Source organism: Lonchura striata, chromosome 33 (genome assembly GCF_050655825.1).
Source record: "Lonchura striata isolate lonStrDom1 chromosome 33, ASM5065582v1, whole genome shotgun sequence".
Classification (NCBI taxonomy): Eukaryota; Metazoa; Chordata; class Aves; order Passeriformes; family Estrildidae; genus Lonchura; species Lonchura striata.
Window position 1 is genome coordinate 6686284 of NC_140735.1, and position 18327 is coordinate 6704610.

Below are 18327 nucleotides of genomic sequence, written 5' to 3' on the forward strand. Positions count from 1 at the left end.
CAGTTAGAGACCAGTACAGACCAATGTTCACCAGTATGGACCAGTACAGACCAGTATGAACCTGTATGGGACAGTTAGAGACCAGTTAGAGACCAGTACGGACCAATATGGACCAGTATAGACCAGTATGGACCAGTACAGAACATTATGGACCAGTATGGACCAGTATGAACCAGTATAGACCAGTATGGACCAGTATAAACCACTACGGACCACTGTGGACCAGTTAGAGACCAGTATGGACCACTATGGACCAGTACAGACCACTACGGACCATTATGAACCAGTATAGGCCAGTATAGACCAGTATGGACCAGTACGGACCAGTACAGACCAGTATAGACCAGTACGGACCAGTTAGAGTCCAGTAATGACCAATACAGACCAATATGGACCAGTATAAACCAGTATGGACTGGCATGGACCAGTATGGACCAGTACAGACCAGTATTGACCAGTTAGAGACCAAACAGACCATTATGGACCAGTAAGAACCAGTATAGACAAATTAAGTACCAGTATAAACCAGTACACACCAGTTAGAAACCAGTATGGACCAGTTAGAGACCAGTATAGACCATTATGGACCAGTAGAGATTAGTACGGACCAGTGTGGACCAATATGGACCAGTATAGACCAGTATGGACCAGTATGGAACAATGACTGACCAATGACCTCCCAGTTCCTCCCAGTCCCTCCCAGTCCATCCCAGTTCCCTCCCAGTATAAACCAGTTCCCTCCCAGTCCCTCCCAATCCCCTCCCAGTATAAACCAGTTCATCCCAGTCCCTCCCAGTTCCCTCCCAGTCCCTCCCAGTCCCTCCCAGTATAAACCAGTTCCCTCCCAGTCCCTCCCAGTCCCTCCCAGTTCCCTCCCAGTCCCTCCCAGTTCCTCCCAGTTCCCTCCCAGTAACATCCCAGTCCCTCCCAGTTCCCTCCCAGTCCCTCCCAGTCCCTCCCATTTCCCTCCCAGTCCATCCCAGTCCCTCCCAGTCCCTCCCAGTCCCTCCCAGTACAAACCAGTAACCCCAGTTTCCCGCAGGGAGGCGGGGCAGCCGCTGCCCCCAAGCCCCGCCCCCCACGGCGGGGTCACGGTGGGGTCACGGCTGCTCCTGCAGGGGGCGCTGTCGCTGCAGGATCAGCCAATCACCTGCCGCGCCTGGAGCGCGTCACTGGGCGTGGCCGTAAGCTCCGCCCACATCCTGCGCCTGCGCCGTGAGAGCCCGCGCCGCATACTGGGATGGACTGGGAGGGACTGGGAGGGACTGGGAGGGACTGGGAGGGAACTGGGAGGGACTGGGAGGGACTGGGAGGGAACTGGGGGGGACTGGGAGGGAACTGGTTTATACTGGGAGGGACTGGGAGGGACTGGGAGGGGATTGGGGGGAACTGGGAGGGAACTGGGAGGGGATTGGGGGGAACTGGGATGAACTGGGAGGGAACTGGGAGGGACTGGGAGAGAACTGGGAGGGACTGGGAGGGACTGGGATGGAACTGGGAGGAACTGGGAGGGAACTGGTTTATACTGGGAGGGACTGGGAGGGACTGGGAGGGGATTGGGGGGAACTGGGAGGGAACTGGGAGGGGATTGGGGGGAACTGGGATGGACTGGGAGGAACTGGGAGGAACTGGGAGGAACTGGGAGGAACTGGGAGGGAACTGGGAGGGAACTGGGAGGGACTGGGAGGAACTGGGATATACCGGGAGGGAACTGGGTGCCATTAAAAAGCTTTGGGGATACTGATTTATACTGGTTTGTACTGGTTTATACTGGTTTGTAGTGGTTTGTGCTGGTTTACACTGATGCAGACAGTGGGAGGGTCCCTGGGGCCTAACTGGTTTATACTGGTTTAAACTGGGAGCCCATTTACAAAGCACTGGGAGCTGTGGGGGTTGAATCTTATGGTAACTGGGCTCAAACTGGTTTGTACTGGTTTATACTGGTTTATACTGGTTTATACTGGTGCAAACATTAGGGGGGTCCTTGTCACCTTACTGGTTTATACTGGTTTATACTGGGAACCCATTTTGATGACACTGAGAGATGTGGCGGTTGAACCAGGCTCAAACTGGTTTATACTGGTTTATACTGGTGCAAACATTAGGGGGGTCCCTGTCACCTTACTGGTTTATACTGGTTTATACTGGGAACCCATTTTGATGACACTGAGAGATGCGGGGGTTGAACTGGGCTCAAACTGGTTTATACTGGTTTGTACTGGCTTATACTGGTTTATACTGGTGCAATCAGTGGGAGGGTCCCTGTCACCTTACTGGTTTATACTGGTTTATACTGGGAACCCATTTTGATGACACTGAGAGATGCAGGGGTTGAACCGGGCTCAAACTGGTTTATACTGGTTTGTACTGGTTTATACTGGTTTATACTGGTGCAAACATTAGGAGCGTCCCTGTCACCTTACTGGTTTATACTGGTTTATACTGGGAACCCATTTTGATGACACTGAGAGATGCGGGGGTTGAACCGGGCTCAAACTGGTTTATACTGGTTTATACTGGTTTATACTGGTTTGTACTGGCTTATACTGGTTTGTACTGGTGCAAACATTAGGGGGGTCCCTGTCACCTTACTGGTTTATACTGGTTTATACTGGGAACCCATTTCCAAGGCACTGGGAGCTGCGGGGGTTGAACCGGGCTCAAACTGGTTTATACTGGTTTGTACTGGTTTGTACTGCTTTGTACTGGTTTATACTGGTTTATACTGGTTTGTACTGGTTTACACTGATGCAAACACTGGGAGGGTCCCCGGGGCCTTACTGGTTTATACTGGTTTATACTGGGAAACCATTTTGAAGACACTGAGAGATGCAGGGGTTGAACCGGGCTCAAACTGGCTTGTACTGGTTTGTACTGGTTTGTACTGGTTTGTACTGGTTTATACTGGTTTCTACTGGTGCAATCAGTGGGAGGGTCCCTGTCACCTTACTGGTTTATACTGGTTTATACTGGGAACCCATTTCCAAGGCACTGGGAGCTGCGGGGGTTGAACCGCGCTCAAACTGGTTTGTAGTGGTTTGTACTGGTTTATACTGGTTTATACTGGTGCAGCAGTGGAGGGTCCCTGTCACCTTACTGGTTTATACTGGTTTATACTGGGAACCCATTTTGAAGACACTGAGAGATGCCGGGGTTGAACCGGGCTCAAACTGGTTTATACTGGTTTGTACTGGTTTGTACTGGTTTATACTGGTTTATACTGGTGCAAACATTAGGAGGGTCCCTGTCACCTTACTGGTTTATACTGGTTTATACTGGGAACCCATTTCCAAGGCACTGGGAGCTGCGGGGGTTGAACCGGGCTCAAACTGGTTTGTACTGGTTTGTACTGGTTTATACTGGTTTATACTGGTGCAATCAGTGGGAGGGTCCCTGTCACCTTACTGGTTTATACTGGTTTATACTGGGAACCCATTTTGATGACACTGAGAGATGCGGGGGTTGAACCGGGCTCAAACTGGTTTATACTGGTTTGTACTGGTTTATACTGGTTTGTACTGGTGCAAACAGTGGGAGGGTCCCTGTCACCTTACTGGTTTATACTGGTTTATACTGGGAACCCATTTCCAAGGCACTGGGAGCTGCGGGGGTTGAACCGGGCTCAAACTGGTTTGTACTGGTTTGTACTGGTTTGTACTGGTTTATACTGGTTTATACTGGTTTATACTGGTTTGTACTGGTTTATACTGGTTTATACTGGTGCAGCAGTGGAGGGTCCCTGTCACCTTACTGGTTTATACTGGTTTATACTGGGAACCCATTTTGATGACACTGAGAGATGCGGGGGTTGAACTGGGCTCAAACTGGTTTATACTGGTTTGTACTGGTTTATAGTGGTTTATACTGGTTTGTACTGGTTTATACTGGTGCAAACAGTGGGAGGGTCCCTGTCACCTTACTGGTTTATACTGGTTTATACTGGGAACCCATTTTGATGACACTGAGAGATGCGGGGGTTGAACCGGGCTCAAACTGGTTTATACTGGTTTGTACTGGTTTATACTGGTTTGTACTGGTGCAAACATTAGGGGGGTCCTTGTCACCTTACTGGTTTATACTGGTTTATACTGGGAACCCATTTCCAAGGCACTGGGAGCTGCGGGGGTTGAACCGGGCTCAGACTGGTTTGTAGTGGTTTATACTGGTTTATACTGGTTTATACTGGTTTATACTGGTTTATACTGGCTTGTACTGGTTTATACCGGTTTATACTGGTGCAGCAGTGGAGGGTCCCTGTCACCTTACTGGTTTATACTGGTTTATACTGGTTTGTACTGGTTTGTACTGGTTTGTACTGGTTTATACTGGTTTGTACTGGTTTATACTGGTGCAGCAGTGGAGGGTCCCTGTCACCTTACTGGTTTATACTGGTTTATACTGGGAACCCATTTTGAAGACACTGAGAGATGCGGGGGTTGAACCGGGCTCAAACTGGCTTGTACTGGTTTGTACTGGTTTGTACTGGTTTGTACTGGTTTATACTGGTTTATACTGGTGCAATCAGTGGGAGGGTCCCTGTCACCTTACTGGTTTATACTGGTTTATACTGGGAACCCATTTTGAAGACACTGAGAGATGCGGGGGTTGAACCGGGCTCAAACTGGTTTATACTGGTTTATACTGGTTTATACTGGTTTGTACTGGCTTATACTGGTTTATACTGGTGCAAACATTAGGAGGGTCCCTGTCACCTTACTGGTTTATACTGGTTTATACTGGGAACCCATTTCCAAGGCACTGGGAGCTGCGGGGGTTGAACCGGGCTCAAACTGGTTTGTACTGGTTTATACTGGTTTGTACTGGTGCAGACGCGCCCCTGCTGAGCGCCGGCCCCTCCCCCGTGCGGGTTCCGGAAGGTTCCGAGGCCGTCCTGGGGCTGTCGGTGCGCGCCCATCCCCCCCCCGAGGGCTGCACCTGGAGCGTGCGGGGCCGGCCCATCGGCCCCGGTACTGGTTTATACTGGTTTATACTGGTTTATACTGGTTTATACTGGATTTTGCTGGTTTGGGCTCTGGGGGCACTGGTTTGGGGTGCGGGGTTACTGGTTTGGACTGGTTTGGGGTGCGGGATTACTGGGAGGGACTGGGAGGGGATTTGGGGTCACTGGTTTGGACTGGTTTGGGGTGCGGAGTTACTGGTTTATACTGGTTTATACTGGTTTATACTGGTTTGTACTGGTTTATACTGGTTTGAAATTTGGGGTTACTGGGAGTTACTGGGAGGGCACTGGGAGGGCACTGGGAGTTACTGGGAGAGCACTGGGAGGTGTCCAAGGGGTTACTGGGAGTTACTGGGAGCACTGGGAGGTCACTGGGGGTTACTGGGAGTCACTGGGATTTACTGGGAGTGCACTGGGAGTTACTGGGGGTTACTGGGAGTTACTGGGATTTTACTGGGAGGTGTCCAAGGGATTACTGGGAGTTACTGGGAGTTACTGGGAGTTACTGGGAGGGCACTGGGGGTTACTGGGAGGGCATTGGGAGTTACTGGGAGATACTGGGAGTTATTGGGAGGGCACTGGGGGTTACTGGGAGTCACTGGGAGTTACTGGGAGGGCGCTGGGGGTTACTGGGAGTTACTGGGAGTTACTGGGAGGGCACTGGGGTTTACTGGGATGTTACTGGGAGTTACTGGGAGTCACTGGGAGTTACTGGGGGTTACTGGGAGGGCACTGGGAGTTACTGGGAGGGCACTGGGGGTTACTGGGAGTTACTGGGAGGGCACTGGGTGTTAACTGGGAGGTTACTGGGAGTCACTGGGAGGTTACTGGGAGGTCACTGGTGGTTACTGGGAGTCACTGGGACCACCCCAGTGCCACCCACGGTGGGTGTGGCCTCTCCCTTTAACCCCGCCCCTTTCCCTTTAACCCCGCCCCTTTCCCTTTAACCCCGCCCCTTTCCATTGGCCCCGCCCCCTTTCACTTGGCCCCGCCCCTTTCCCTTGGCGCCGCCCCTTTTTCCGTGGCCCCGCCCATTTCCCTTTAACCCCGCCCCTTTCCCTTGGCCCCGCCCCCTTTCCCTTGGCCACGCCCCTTTTCCATGACCCCGCCCCCTTTCCCTTTAACCCCGCCCCTTTCCCTTGGTCCCGCCCCCTTTCCCATGGCCCCACCCCCTTTCCCGTTAACCCCGCCCCTTTTCCCTTTAACCCCGCCCCTTTCCCGTGGCCCCGCCCCCAGGGGCGTGGCCGCGCTTCCGGCAGTCGCCAGGGGGCGCCCTGCGGATCGCCAACGTCACGCGCGCCGACAGCGCCCCCTACCGGGTGCGGTGCCGCAACGCCGAGGGCGCCGCCGGCGCCGAGGTGACGCTGCTGGTGCAGGGTGAGGGAGCCCCAAAGTGACCCCAAATCAGCCCGAAATCAGCCCGAAATTAGCCCGAAATCAGCCCGAAAATGACCCGAAATTAGCCCGAAATTATCCCCAAATCAGCCCGAAATTATCCTGAAATTATCCTGAAATTATCCTGAAATTAGCCCGAAATCAGCCCCAAACTAACCCGAAACCAGCCCCAAATTAGCCCGGAATTATCCCAAAATCAGCCCGAAAATGACCCAAAATCAGCCCGAAATTATCCTGAAATTATCCCCAAATCAGCCCGAAAATGACCCCAAATCAGCCCGAAATTATCCTGAAATTATCCCCAAATCAGCCCGAAAATGACCCCAAATCAGCCCGAAATTATCCTGAAATTATCCCCAAATCAGCCCGAAAATGACCCCAAATCAGCCCGAAATTATCCTGAAATTATCCCAAAATCAGCCCGAAATCAGCCTGAAAATGACCCGAAATCAGCCCAAAATCAGCCCAAAATTAGCCCAAAATCAGCCCAAAAATATCCCGAAATTATCCCAAAATTAGCCCAAAATTATCCTAGAATTATCCCGAAATCAGCCCGAAAATATCCCAAAATCACCCTGAAACTAACCCACAATCAGCCCAAAAATATCCCAAAATCAGCCCAAAATTATCCCAAAATCAACCCGAAAATATCCTGAAATCAGCCCAAAATTACCCCAAAATTATCCCAAAATTATCCCAAAATCTACTGGAAATTATCCTGAAATTATTCCCGAAATCAGCCCAAAATCATCTTGAAATTATCCCAAAATTATCCCAAAATTAGCCCGAAAATATCCCAAAACTATCCTGAAATCAGCCCCGAAATCTCCGGGAATGAACCCAAAATTACCCCAAAATCTCCTCAAATCCCCCCAAATCCTCCCAAAATCCCCCAAAATCCTCCCTAAACTCCCCCAGGACCCCCCAAATCCCCCCCAGGACCCCCCAAATCCCCCCAAAATCCCATAAATCCCCCCCAAATCCCCCCTAAACCCCCTCAGGACCCCCCAAATCTCCCCAAACGTCCCCAAAATCCCCAAAATCCCCCCAGGACCCCCCCAATCCCCCCTAAATCCCCCCAAAACTCCCCCAGGACCCCCCCAATCCCCCCTAAATCCCCCCTAAACCCCCTCAGGACCCCCCAAATCCCCCCAAAATCCCATAAATCCCCCCCAAATCCCCCCTAAACGCCCTCAGGACCCCCAAAATCCCCCCCAGGACCCCCCAAACCTCCCCAAAATCCCCCCAAGACCCCCCAAACCTCCCCAAAATCCCCCCCGGATCCCCCAAATCCCCCCAGAACTCCCCTAAATTCCCCCCAAATCCCCTCTAAACCCTCCAGCCCCCCCAAAATCCCCCCAAGACCCCCCAAACTTCCCCAAAATCCCTTCCAGGACCCCCCCAATCCCCCCTAAATCCCCCCAAAACTCCCCCAGGACCCTCCAAATCCCCCCTAAATCCCCCCAGATCCCCCCAAATCCTCCCCAAATCCCCTCTAAACGCTCCCAGGACTCCCTAAATTCCCCCAAAATCCCCCCAGGACCCCCCAAACCTCCCCAAAATCCCCCCAGGACCCCCCAAAATCTCCCCCAAATCCCCCCTAAACCCCCCCAGGACCCCTGAAATCTCCCCAGGACCCACCAAATCCTCCCCAGATCCCCCCCAAATCCCACCTAAAGCCCCCAAAATCCCCTCGAAATCCCCCAAATCCCCCCCAAATCCTCCCCAGGACCCCCCCAAATCCCCCCCAAATCTTCCTCAAAACCCCCCCAGCACCCCCCAAATCCCACCTAAAGCCCCCCCACGACCCCTGAAATCTCCCCAGGACCCCCCAAATCCCCCCCAAATCTTCCTCAAAACCCCCCCAGGACCCCCCAAATCCCACCTAAACCCCCCAAAATCCCCTCGAAATCCCCCAAATCCCCCCCAGGACCCCCCTAAATCCCCCCTAAATCCCATAAATCCCCCCCAAATCCCCCCCAGGACCCCCCAAATCCTCCCATAATCCCCCAAATCCCCCCCAAATCCCCCCCAGGACCCCCCAAAATCCCCCCAAATCCCCCCATAATCCCCCTCAAATCCCCCCAGGACCCCCCCAAACCCCCCCTGACCCCCCAATTTTCTGCCCCCCACCCCCCAGTGCCCCCCAGCATCGTCCGCGCCCCCGACCCGGTGGTGGTGGAGGAGGGGGGGGAGGGGCGGCTGCTGTGCGAGGCCCAGGGCAGCCCCCTCCCCCCCGGCAGCGTCCGCTGGGCCCGGCTGGTGAGAGGGGGCGGGGGGGATTTGGGGGGTCCTGGAGGGGTTTGGGGGGTCCTGGAGGGGTTTGGGCGGGATTTGGGGGGATTTGGGGGGGTTAAGGGGGGATTTGGGGGGATTTGGGGGGTCCTGGAGGGATTTGGGGGGGTCCTGGAGGGGTTTGGGGGGTCCTGGAGGGGTTTGGGGGGTCCTGAGGGGATTTGAGGGGGATTTGGGGGGGTCCTGAAGGGATTTGGGGGGTCCTGGAGGGGTTTGGGGGGATTTGGGGAGGATTAGGGGGGATCTGGGGGGTCCTGGAGGGGTTTGGGGGGTCCTGAGGGGATTTGAGGGGGATTTGGGGCGGTCCTGGAGGGATTTGAGGGGGTCCTGGAGGGGTTTGGGGGGGATTTGGGGCAGATTTTGGGGGGTCCTGGGGGGATTTTGGGGAGGTTTGGGGGGTCCTGGGGGGATTTTGGGGGAATTTAGGGAGTCCTGGGAGCGTTTAGAGGGGATTTGGGGGGGATTTGGGGGGTCCTGGAGGGGTTTGGGGGGTCCTGGAGGGATTTGGGGGGTCCTGGGGGAATTTGGGGGGTCCTGGAGGGGATTTAGGGGGGTCCTGGAGGGGTTTAGGGGGGATTTGGGGAGGATTTGGGGGGGTCCTGGAGGGATTTGGGGAGATTTTGGGAACTTTTGGGGGGGATTTGGGGGCTCTGGGGGGGATTTGGGGGGTCCTGAGGGAATTTGGGGGGATTTTGGGAGGATTTGGGAGGGATTTGGGGGGTCCGGGCGGGATTTTGGGGGGATTTCTGGGGAATTTGGGTTGATGCCTTTGAGATATTTCGGGGCAATTTTTGGGGCTATTTCAGCGCCATTTTGAGGCTATTTTTGGGATATTTGGGGTCTCTTTTAAGATATTTTGGGGGTATTTTTGGGGCTATTTTGGGGCTATTTTTGGGATATTTCGGAAATATTTTGCGTCTGTTTTTGGGCTATTTTTTGGGCTATTTTCGGGATATTTCAGGGCTATTTTTGGGTATTTTCAGGCCATTTTGGGGCTATTCTGGGGCTATTTTCAGGATATTTTTGGTCTATTTTGGGCCTATTTTTGGATATTTCGGAGATATTTTCGGGGCTATTTTCAGATATTTTGGGGCTATTTTCAGGCTATTTTGGGGCTATTTTTGGGCTATTTTCGAGCTATTTTCGGGCTATTTCAGGGCTATTTTCGGGATATTTTGGGGCTATTTTAGGCCTATTTTTGGGCCTATTTTTGGGATATTTTGGGGATATTTTCAGGATATTTTGGGGCTATTTCGGGACTCTTTTTGGGGCTCTTTTCGGATATTTCGGGCCTACTTTTGGGGCTCTTTTAGGGCTACTTCGGGCCTATTTTTGGGCTATTTTAGGGCTATTTTGGGCCTATTTTTGGGAAATTTTGGGGCTATTTTTGGGACATTTCTGGTCCATTTCGGGCCTATTTTTGGGGCTGTTTTCGGATATTTCAGGGCTATTTTGGGCCTATTTTTGGGGCTCTTTTATGGCTATTTTGGGCCTATTTTTGGTCTATTTTTGGGCTATTTCGGGCCTCTTTTTAAGGCTCCTTTCGGGTATTTTGGGGCTATTTTGGGCCTATTTTTGGTCTATTTTTGGGCTATTTCGGGCCTCTTTTTAGGGCTCTTTTTGGGTATTTCGGGCCTATTTTTGGTCTATTTTTGGGCTATTTTGGGGCTATTTTCACGATATTTCTGGTCTATTTCGGGCCTCTCTTTGGGGCTCTTTTTGCATATTTCAGGGCTATTTTGGGCCTATTTTTGGTCTTTTTTGGGGCTATTTTCGGGATATTTTTGGTCTATTTTTGGGCTATCTTACGGTTATTTTTGGTCTATTTTTGGGCTATTTTTGGGCTATTTTACGGTTATTTTGGTCTATTCTTGGGCTATTTCGGGCCTGTTTTTGGGGCTGTTTCCGGGTATTTCGGGGCTGTTTCGGGCCTATTTTTAGTCTATTTTTGGGCTATTTTGGGCCTCTTTTTGGTCTATTTTGGGGCTATTTCGGGCCTCTTTTTGGTCTATTCTTGGGCTATTTCGGGCCTCTTTTTGGGGCTCTTTTTGGGTATTTCGGGGCTGTTTCGGGCCTATTTTTGGTCTATTTTTGGGCTATTTCGGGCCTGTTTTTGGGGCTGTTTCCGGGTATTTTGGGGCTGTTTCGGGCCTATTTTTGGTCTATTTTTGGGCTATTTCGGGCCTCTTTTTGGGGCTCTTTTTGGGCTATTTCGGGCCTCTTTTTGGGGCTGTTTCCGGGTATTTTGGGGCTGTTTCGGGCCTATTTTTGGTCTATTCTTGGGCTATTTTGGGCCTGGTTTTGGGGCTGTTTCCGGGTATTTCGGGGCTGTTTCGGGGCTATTTTTGGTCTATTCTTGGGCTATTTCGGGCCTCTTTTTGGGGCTCTTTTCAGGTATTTCGGGGCTGTTTCGGGCCTATTTTTGGTCTATTTTTGGGCTATTTCGGGCCTATTTTTGGTCTATTCTTGGTCTATTTCGGGCCTATTTTTGGGGCTCTTTTATGGCTATTTTGGGCCTATTTTTGGTCTGTTTTTGGGCTATTTTGGGCCTCTTTTTGGGGCTCTTTTCGGGTATTTCGGGGCTATTTCAGGCCTATTTTTGGTCTATTTTTGGTCTATTTCAGGCCTATTTTTCGTCTATTTTTGGGCTGTTTTGGGCCTATTTTTGGTCTATTCTTGGTCTATTTCGGGCCTATTTTTGGTCTATTCTTGGGCTATTTCGGGCCTCTTTTTGGGGCTCTTTTCAGGTATTTCGGGGCTGTTTCGGGCCTATTTTTGGTCTATTTTTGGGCTATTTCGGGCCTGGTTTTGGGGCTGTTTCCGGGTATTTCGGGGCCGTTTCCCGGCCCTCCCCAGCCCCTCTGTCCCCCTCCCCAGGGCGACTCGGGGACCCCCCTGGCGCTGCCGCCGGGGCTGGAGCCGCTGCCGGGGGGTCCCGGGGGGTCCCTGCGGGTCCGGGGGGCTCGGCGGGACCTGGGGGGGCCCTACGAGTGCCGGGTGGACTCGGGGGTGCCGCCCCCCGCCCGCGCCGTCGTCCGGCTGCTCGTCACCTGTGAGGGGGGAGGGGCTGGAGGGGAGGGGCAAAATGGGGAGGGGGAGGGGCAAAATGGGGAGGGGGAGGGGCTAAAGGGGTGGGGGAGGGGGTAAATGGGCAGAGGGAGGGGGTAAATGGGGAGGGGGAGGGGCCTTATGGGGTGGGGAGGCTGAATGGGGAGGGGGAGGGGCTAAAGGGGAGGGGGAGGGGCCTAATGGGGCGGGGGGCTGAATGGGGAGGGGCTAAATAGGGTGGGGAGGGGCTAAAGGGGAGGGGCTTAGTGGGGAGGGGAAGGGGCTAAATGGGGAGGGGGAGGGGCCTAATGGGGTGGGGGGTGAATGGGGAGGGGTTAAATGGGGTGGGGGGTGAATGGGGAGGGGGAGGGCCCTAATGGGGTGGGGGTGAATGGGGAGGGGCCTAATGGGGAGGGGGAGGGGCTTAATGGGGAGGGGGAGGGGCCTAATGGGTATGGGGGCTGAATGCGGAGGGGGAGGGGTTAAATGGGGAGGGGGAGGGGCCTTATGGGGTGGGGGGTCTGAATGGGGAGGGGGAGGGATTAAATGGGGAGGGTGAAGGGGCTTAATGGGGTGGGGAGGGGCTAAATGGGAGGGGGAGGGGCGAAATAGGGAGGGAGAGGGGCCTAATGGGTGGGGGGGCTGAATGGGGAGGGGGAGGGGCCTTATGGGGTGGGGGTGGCTAAAGGGGAGGGGCTTAGTGGGGAAGGGGAGGGGCTAAATGGGGAGGGGGAGGGGCGAAATGCGGTGGGGGGGCTGGAGGGGGAGGGGGAGGGGCTAAATAGGTGGGGAGGGGAGGAATGGGGTGGGGAGGGGCTAAAGGGGAGGGGCTTAGTGGGGAAGGGGAGGGGCTAAATGGGGAGGGGGAGGGGCCTAATGGGTGGGGAGGCTGAATCGGGAGGGGGAGGGGCTAAATGGGGAGGGGGAGGGGTTAAAGGGGGTGGGGTTAATGGGGCGGGGCTAAAAGGAAAGGAGGGGTGGGTAAATGGGGTGGGGGAGGGGCTAAACACAGAGGGGGAGGGGCTAAAGGGGAGGGGCTTAAAGGGGAGGGGGAGGGGCTAAATGGGATGGGGGAGGGGCTTTATGGGTTGGGGAGGGGCTAAAAGGGGAGGGGCTTAACGGGTTGGGGAGGGGCTTATTGGGGAGGGGGAGGGGCTAAAATGAAAGGGGGAGGGGCTAAATGGGATGGGGAGGGGTATTATGGGGAGGGGGAGGGGTTTAACGGGTAGGGGGAGGGGCTAAAGGGGGTGGGGTTAATGGGGGTGGAGCTAAAATAAAAGGGGAGGGGCTAAAGGGGGAGGGGCGGGACAAACGGGCAGAGCCAATCGCGGTCGTGGCCACACCAGGGCGGCCAATAAGAGCTGCCCCGCTGTTGAATCAGCCAATGAGAGCGTCCAACAGGGGGCGCCCTCCCCGGTTTTTTTTCCCAGACAGCCCCGAGATGGAGGCGGAGCCTGAGGAGGGGGCGGGGCCGGGGGCGGTGCTGGTGGGGGAGGGGGCGGAGTCGGCGCGGCTGCGCTGCCGGGCCCGGGGCGTGCCGGGGGTGGAGCTGAGCTGGGAGAGGAACGGGCAGAGCCTCCGCGCCGGGGAGCCGGGGTGAGGCACTGGGATGGACTGGTTTGTACTGGGAGGGGCTGGGAGGGGACTGGGAGGGACTGGGAGGGACTGGGAGGGAACTGGATTATACTGGGAGGGACTGGGATGGAACTGGTTTATACTGGGAGGGGCTGGGAGGGGACTGGGAGGGGTGAAAAGGGGATTTGTGGATACTGGTTTATACTGGGAGGGACTGGGAGGGAATTGAGAGGGACTCCCATTCCCTCCCAGTTCCCTCTGATTCCTCCCAGTCCCTGCCCAGTCCCTCCCAGTTCCCTCCCAGTGTATCCTAGTCCCTCCCAGTATAAACCAGTTCCCTCCCAGTTCCCTCCCAGTCCCTTCCAGTTCCCTCCCAGTTCCTCCCAGTTCCCTCCCAGTTCCCTCCCAGTTCCCTCCCAGTCTCTCCCAGTCCATCCCAGTCCATCCCAGTTCCCTCCCAGTTCCCTCCCAGTCCCTCCCAATCCCCTCCCAGTCTCTCCCAGTCCCTCCCAGTTCCCTCCCAGTCCCTCCCAGTTCCCTCCCAGTCCCCTCCCAGTTCCCTCCCAGTCCCTCCCAGTCCCTCCCAGTTCCTCCCAGTCCCTCCCAGTTCCCCCCCAGTCCCTCCCAGTCCCTCCGAGTCCCTCCCATTTCCCTCCCAGTTCCCTCCCAGTCCCTCCCAGTCCCTCCCAGTCCCTCCCAGTTCCATCCCAGTCCCTCCTAGTCCCTCCCACTCCCTCCCAGCCCCTCCCAGTATAATCCAGTTCCCTCCCAGTCCCTCCCAGTCCCCTCCCAGCCCCTCCCAGTCCCCCGCCTCACCCCAGTCCCCCCACACTGGTCCCAGTTCGCCCTTCCAAGAGCTCCAGTGGCGCGAGGGGCCCTGGACCAGCTCCGTGCTCACCGTCGCCAACATCAGCGCGGCCCGGGCGCGCCTGCGCCGCCTCTTCCTCCAGTCCTCCCAGTCCTCCCAGTCCTCCCAGTCCCCTCCCCGGCCCCGCTACCGCTACCAGAACGTGCCGGCGGCGCCGCCGGACTGGGAGCACTGGGAGGGCGGCAACGGCACCGTCGGCGTCTTCGACTGCGTGGCGCAAAACGAGCGGGGGAGGGCGCGGAGGAGAATGAGGCTGCGGCTGGGGGGTGAGGAGGGGACTGGGAGGGACTGGGAGGGACTGGGGGGAACTGGGAGGGAACTGGGAGGGAACTGGGAGGGACTGGGAGGGACTGGGGGGAACTGGGAGGGAACTGGGAGGGAACTGGGAGGGACTGGGAGGGACTGGGAGGGAACTGGGATGGACTGGGAGGGAACTGGGAGGGACTGGGGGGGAACTGGGATATACTGGGAGGGACTGGGAGGGAACTGGTTTATACTGGGAGGGATTAGGATATACTGGGAAGAAACTGGGAGGAACTGGGAGGAACTGGGAGAGACTGGTTTATACTGGGAGGGACTGGGAGCCCTGGGATCAAACTGGGATCTCACTGGGCTCAAACCATTTTCGTCCCCTCCCAGACCGGCCGGACCCCCCCCGGGCTCTGCGGCTCTCGGGGCTCTCGGGAACCTCCCTGAGCCTGGCCTGGGAGCCGGGCTTCGACGGCGGCCTGCCCCAGCACTTCCTGCTGCGGTGAGCCCCGCCCCACGCCCACTTCCGGTCCCATCACGCCCTCCCAGTGACACTTCCGGGCTGTCCACCCCCATTTCCGGTTATCTGGCGTCACTTCCGGTTTGCCCACCCTGACTTTCGGTCGGTTAAAACAGTCCCTGAGTCACTTCCGGTCTATCCAGCCCAACTTCCGGTTGTCTCTTTTAATTTCCGGTCTGCCCACACTGACTTTCGGTCGGTTAAAACAGTCCCTGAGTCACTTCCGGTCTATCCAGCCCAACTTCCGGTTGTCTCTTTTAATTTCCGGTCTGCCCACACTGACTTTCGGTCGGTTAAAACAGTCTCTGAGTCACTTCTGGTCTAGCTAGACCAACTTCCGGTTGTCTTGTGCCACTTCCGCCCTGCTCACACTGACTTCCGGTCCCTTAATGCCCTCCCTGAGTCACTTCCGGTCTATCCATCCCAACTTCCGGTTTCTGGCCATCACTTCCGGCCCCACCGCATCCACTTTGGCTTCTCTGATGTCATTTTCGGGCCTCTCCCATCAACTTCCGGTTCTATCGAGTCACTTCCTGTCCGCCCACCCAAACTTCCGGTTCACTCGAGTCACTTCCATTCTTCCCACTTCAACTTCCGGTTCTTCCGAGTAACTTCCGGTCCTCCCACTTCAACTTCCGGTTTCCTCGAGTCACTTCCGGTCCTTCCAGTTCAACTTCCGGTTGTTCCGAGTCACTTCCGGTCCTCACACTTCAACTTCCGGCCCTCTCGAGTAACTTCCGGTCCTCCCACTCCAGTTTCCGATTTACCCGAATCACTTCCTGTCTGCCCACCCCAACTTCCGGTTCTTTTCTTGGTTCCCCTCCAGGCCCCGCCCACTTTTCCTTACCCCCTCCACCCTCCCCCCCCCGGGGTTTCCCAGCCCCCCCTCACTTCCGGCCCCTCCCCCGCAGCGCGGCCGGGCCGGGCGCCCCTCCCCCGCCCGCCGCCATCGTCACTTCCGGCCGGGCGCTGACGCTGGGCGGGCTCCGGCCGGCCACGCCCTATGACGTCACCGTGCGCGCCCGCAACGCCCGCGGGGACAGCGCCCCCGCCCGGCTGCGCGCCGCCACCGCCGGTACCGGAAACGGCCCAAAATGGCGGCGGGCGGGGGGACAGCATGGCCGCCGGAAGCGGCGCTGGGGGGAGACTTCCGGTTCTTGGGCCAGGAGATGGGAGGGGGCGGGAGGATTTGGGAGACAGGAAGTGAGTGGGGAAACAGGAAGTGGGTGGGAAAACAGGAAGTTGATGGGGAAACAGGAAGTGGGTGGGGGGAACAGGAAGTTGATGGGGAAACAGGAAGTGGGTGGGAAAACAGGAAGTTGATGGGGAAACAGGAAGTGGGTGGGAAAACAGGAAGTTGATGGGGAAACAGGAAGTGGGTGGGGGGAACAGGAAGTAGATGGGGAAAACAGGAAGTAGGTTGGGAACAGGAAGTGGGTGGGGAAAACAGGAAGTTGGTGGGGAATTAGTATGTCGATGTGGGAAAAACTGGAAGTGGATGGGAAAACAGGAAGTGGGTGGGGAAACCCGGAAGTGTGTGGGGAAAACAGGAAGTAGATGGGGGAATAGGAAGTGGGTCGGGAAAACAGGAACTGCCTATGGGAAAACCCAGAAGTGGGTGGGGAAAACTGGGAAAGGGTGTTCAAAACAGGAAGTGCATTTGAGAAAACCCGGAAGTGGATAGTAAAAACCAAAAGTAGATGGGGAGACCTGGAAGTGAGTGGGGAAAACCGGAAGTGGGTGGGGAAATAGGAAGTGGGTGGTGCAAACAGGAAGTGGATAGGGAAAAAACAGAAGTGGGTGGGGAAATAGGAAGTGGATGTGGGGAAAATCCTAGGTAGAAGGGAAAAACCGGAAGTGGATGTGGGAAAACCCAGAAGTGGGTGGGGAAAACAGGAAGTGGGTGTGGCAAAACTCATAATTTGGTGCGAGAAACAGGATGTGAATGGGGAAAACAGGAAGTAGATTTGCGAAAAACAGGAAGTGGATGGGGGAATAGGAAGTGGATATGGGAAAACCCGGAAGTGGGTGGGGAGAACTCTGAAGTGGATGTGGGAGAAACAGGAAGTGGTTGGGGGAAACCCAAAAGTGGGTGGGGGAATAGGAAGTGGGTGGGGAAAACAGGAAGTGGGTGTGGAAAACAGGAAGTTTTGGTGGAATAGGAAATGGTTCAGGAAAATCGGAAGTGGATGTGGGAGAAACAGGAAGTAGGTGGGGGAAAACGCAGAAGTCGGTGGGGAAACCCAGGAGTGAGTGGGGAAAACAGGAAGTGGGTGGGGAAAACCGGAAGTAGGTGGGGGAAACAGGAAGTAGATGTGGGAAAACCAGGAAATGGATGGGGAAAACCGGAAGTGGGTGGTGAAAACTGGCAGTAGATTTGAGAAAACCCAGAAGTTGGTGGGGAAACCGGAAGTGGGTGGGGAAAAGAGGAAGTGGGTGTGGGAAACAGGAAGTGGATGTGGGAAAACCAGGAAATGGATGGGGAAAACAGGAAGTAGGTGGGGGAAACAGGAAGTAGATGTGGGAAAACCGGGAAATGGATGGGGAAAACCGGAAGTGGGTGGTGAAAACTGGCAGTAGATCTGAGAAAACCCAGAAGTTGGTGGGGAAACCGGAAGTGGGTGGGGAAAACAGGAAGTGGGTAGGGGAAACAGGAAGTGGATGTGGGAAAACCAGGAAATGGATGGGGAAAACAGGAAGTAGGTGGGGGAAACAGGAAGTGGATGTGGGAAAACCAGGAAATGGATGGGGAAAACAGGAAGTAGGTGGGGAAAACAGGAAGTAGATGTGGGAAAACCAGGAAATGGATGGGGAAAACCGGAAGTGGTTGGTGAAAACTGGCAGTAGATTTGAGAAAACCCAGAAGTTGGTGGGGAAACCGGAAGTGGGTGGGGAAAACAGGAAGTGGGTGGGGGAAACAGGAAGTGGATGTGGGAAAACCAGGAAATGGATGGGGAAAACAGGAAGTAGGTGGGGGAAAACTCAGAAGTGGGTGGGGAAACCCAGAAGTGAGTGGGGAAAACAGGAAGTGGGTGGGGGAAACAGGAAGTGGATGTGGGAAAACCAGGAAATGGATGGGGAAAACCGGAAGTGGGTGGGGAAAACAGGAAGTGGGTGGGGGAAACAGGAAGTGGATGTGGGAAAACCAGGAAATGGATGGGGAAAACCGGAAGTGGGTGGGGAAAACAGGAAGTGGGTGGGGGAAACAGGAAGTAGATGTGGGAAAACCAGGAAATGGATGGGGAAAACCGGAAGTGAGTGGGGAAACCAAAATTCGCTGCTTTTGGTGGCTAAAAAAAATTTAAAAACCGGAAGAGGAAGTTGAGGCCGCGCCGGAAGCGAGGCGGAAAACCCGGAAGGAGGCGGGAAGAAGAGCTGGAGGATGTGGGCGTGGCCAATAACGCAAAGCACGCTGGG

General features: G+C 55.3%; 1 protein-coding gene across 1 annotated transcript in view; it reads left to right on the forward strand.

The window, feature by feature from the left end:
* The window catches only part of NPHS1 (NPHS1 adhesion molecule, nephrin), a 36230-nt gene extending 20113 nt beyond the window's left edge, over positions 1–16117 (forward strand). The window contains exons 14-24 of the mRNA XM_085564527.1: positions 1043–1215; positions 4830–4967; positions 6197–6337; positions 8496–8617; positions 11528–11702; positions 13129–13294; positions 14115–14407; positions 14781–14892; positions 15560–15640; positions 15822–15985; positions 16077–16117. Of these exons, the coding sequence (XP_085420653.1) occupies positions 1043–1215; positions 4830–4967; positions 6197–6337; positions 8496–8617; positions 11528–11702; positions 13129–13294; positions 14115–14407; positions 14781–14892; positions 15560–15640; positions 15822–15985; positions 16077–16117 (1606 nt within the window). The remainder of the gene's footprint in view (positions 1–1042; positions 1216–4829; positions 4968–6196; positions 6338–8495; positions 8618–11527; positions 11703–13128; positions 13295–14114; positions 14408–14780; positions 14893–15559; positions 15641–15821; positions 15986–16076) is intronic.
* Positions 16118–18327: the final 2210 nt, after the last annotated feature.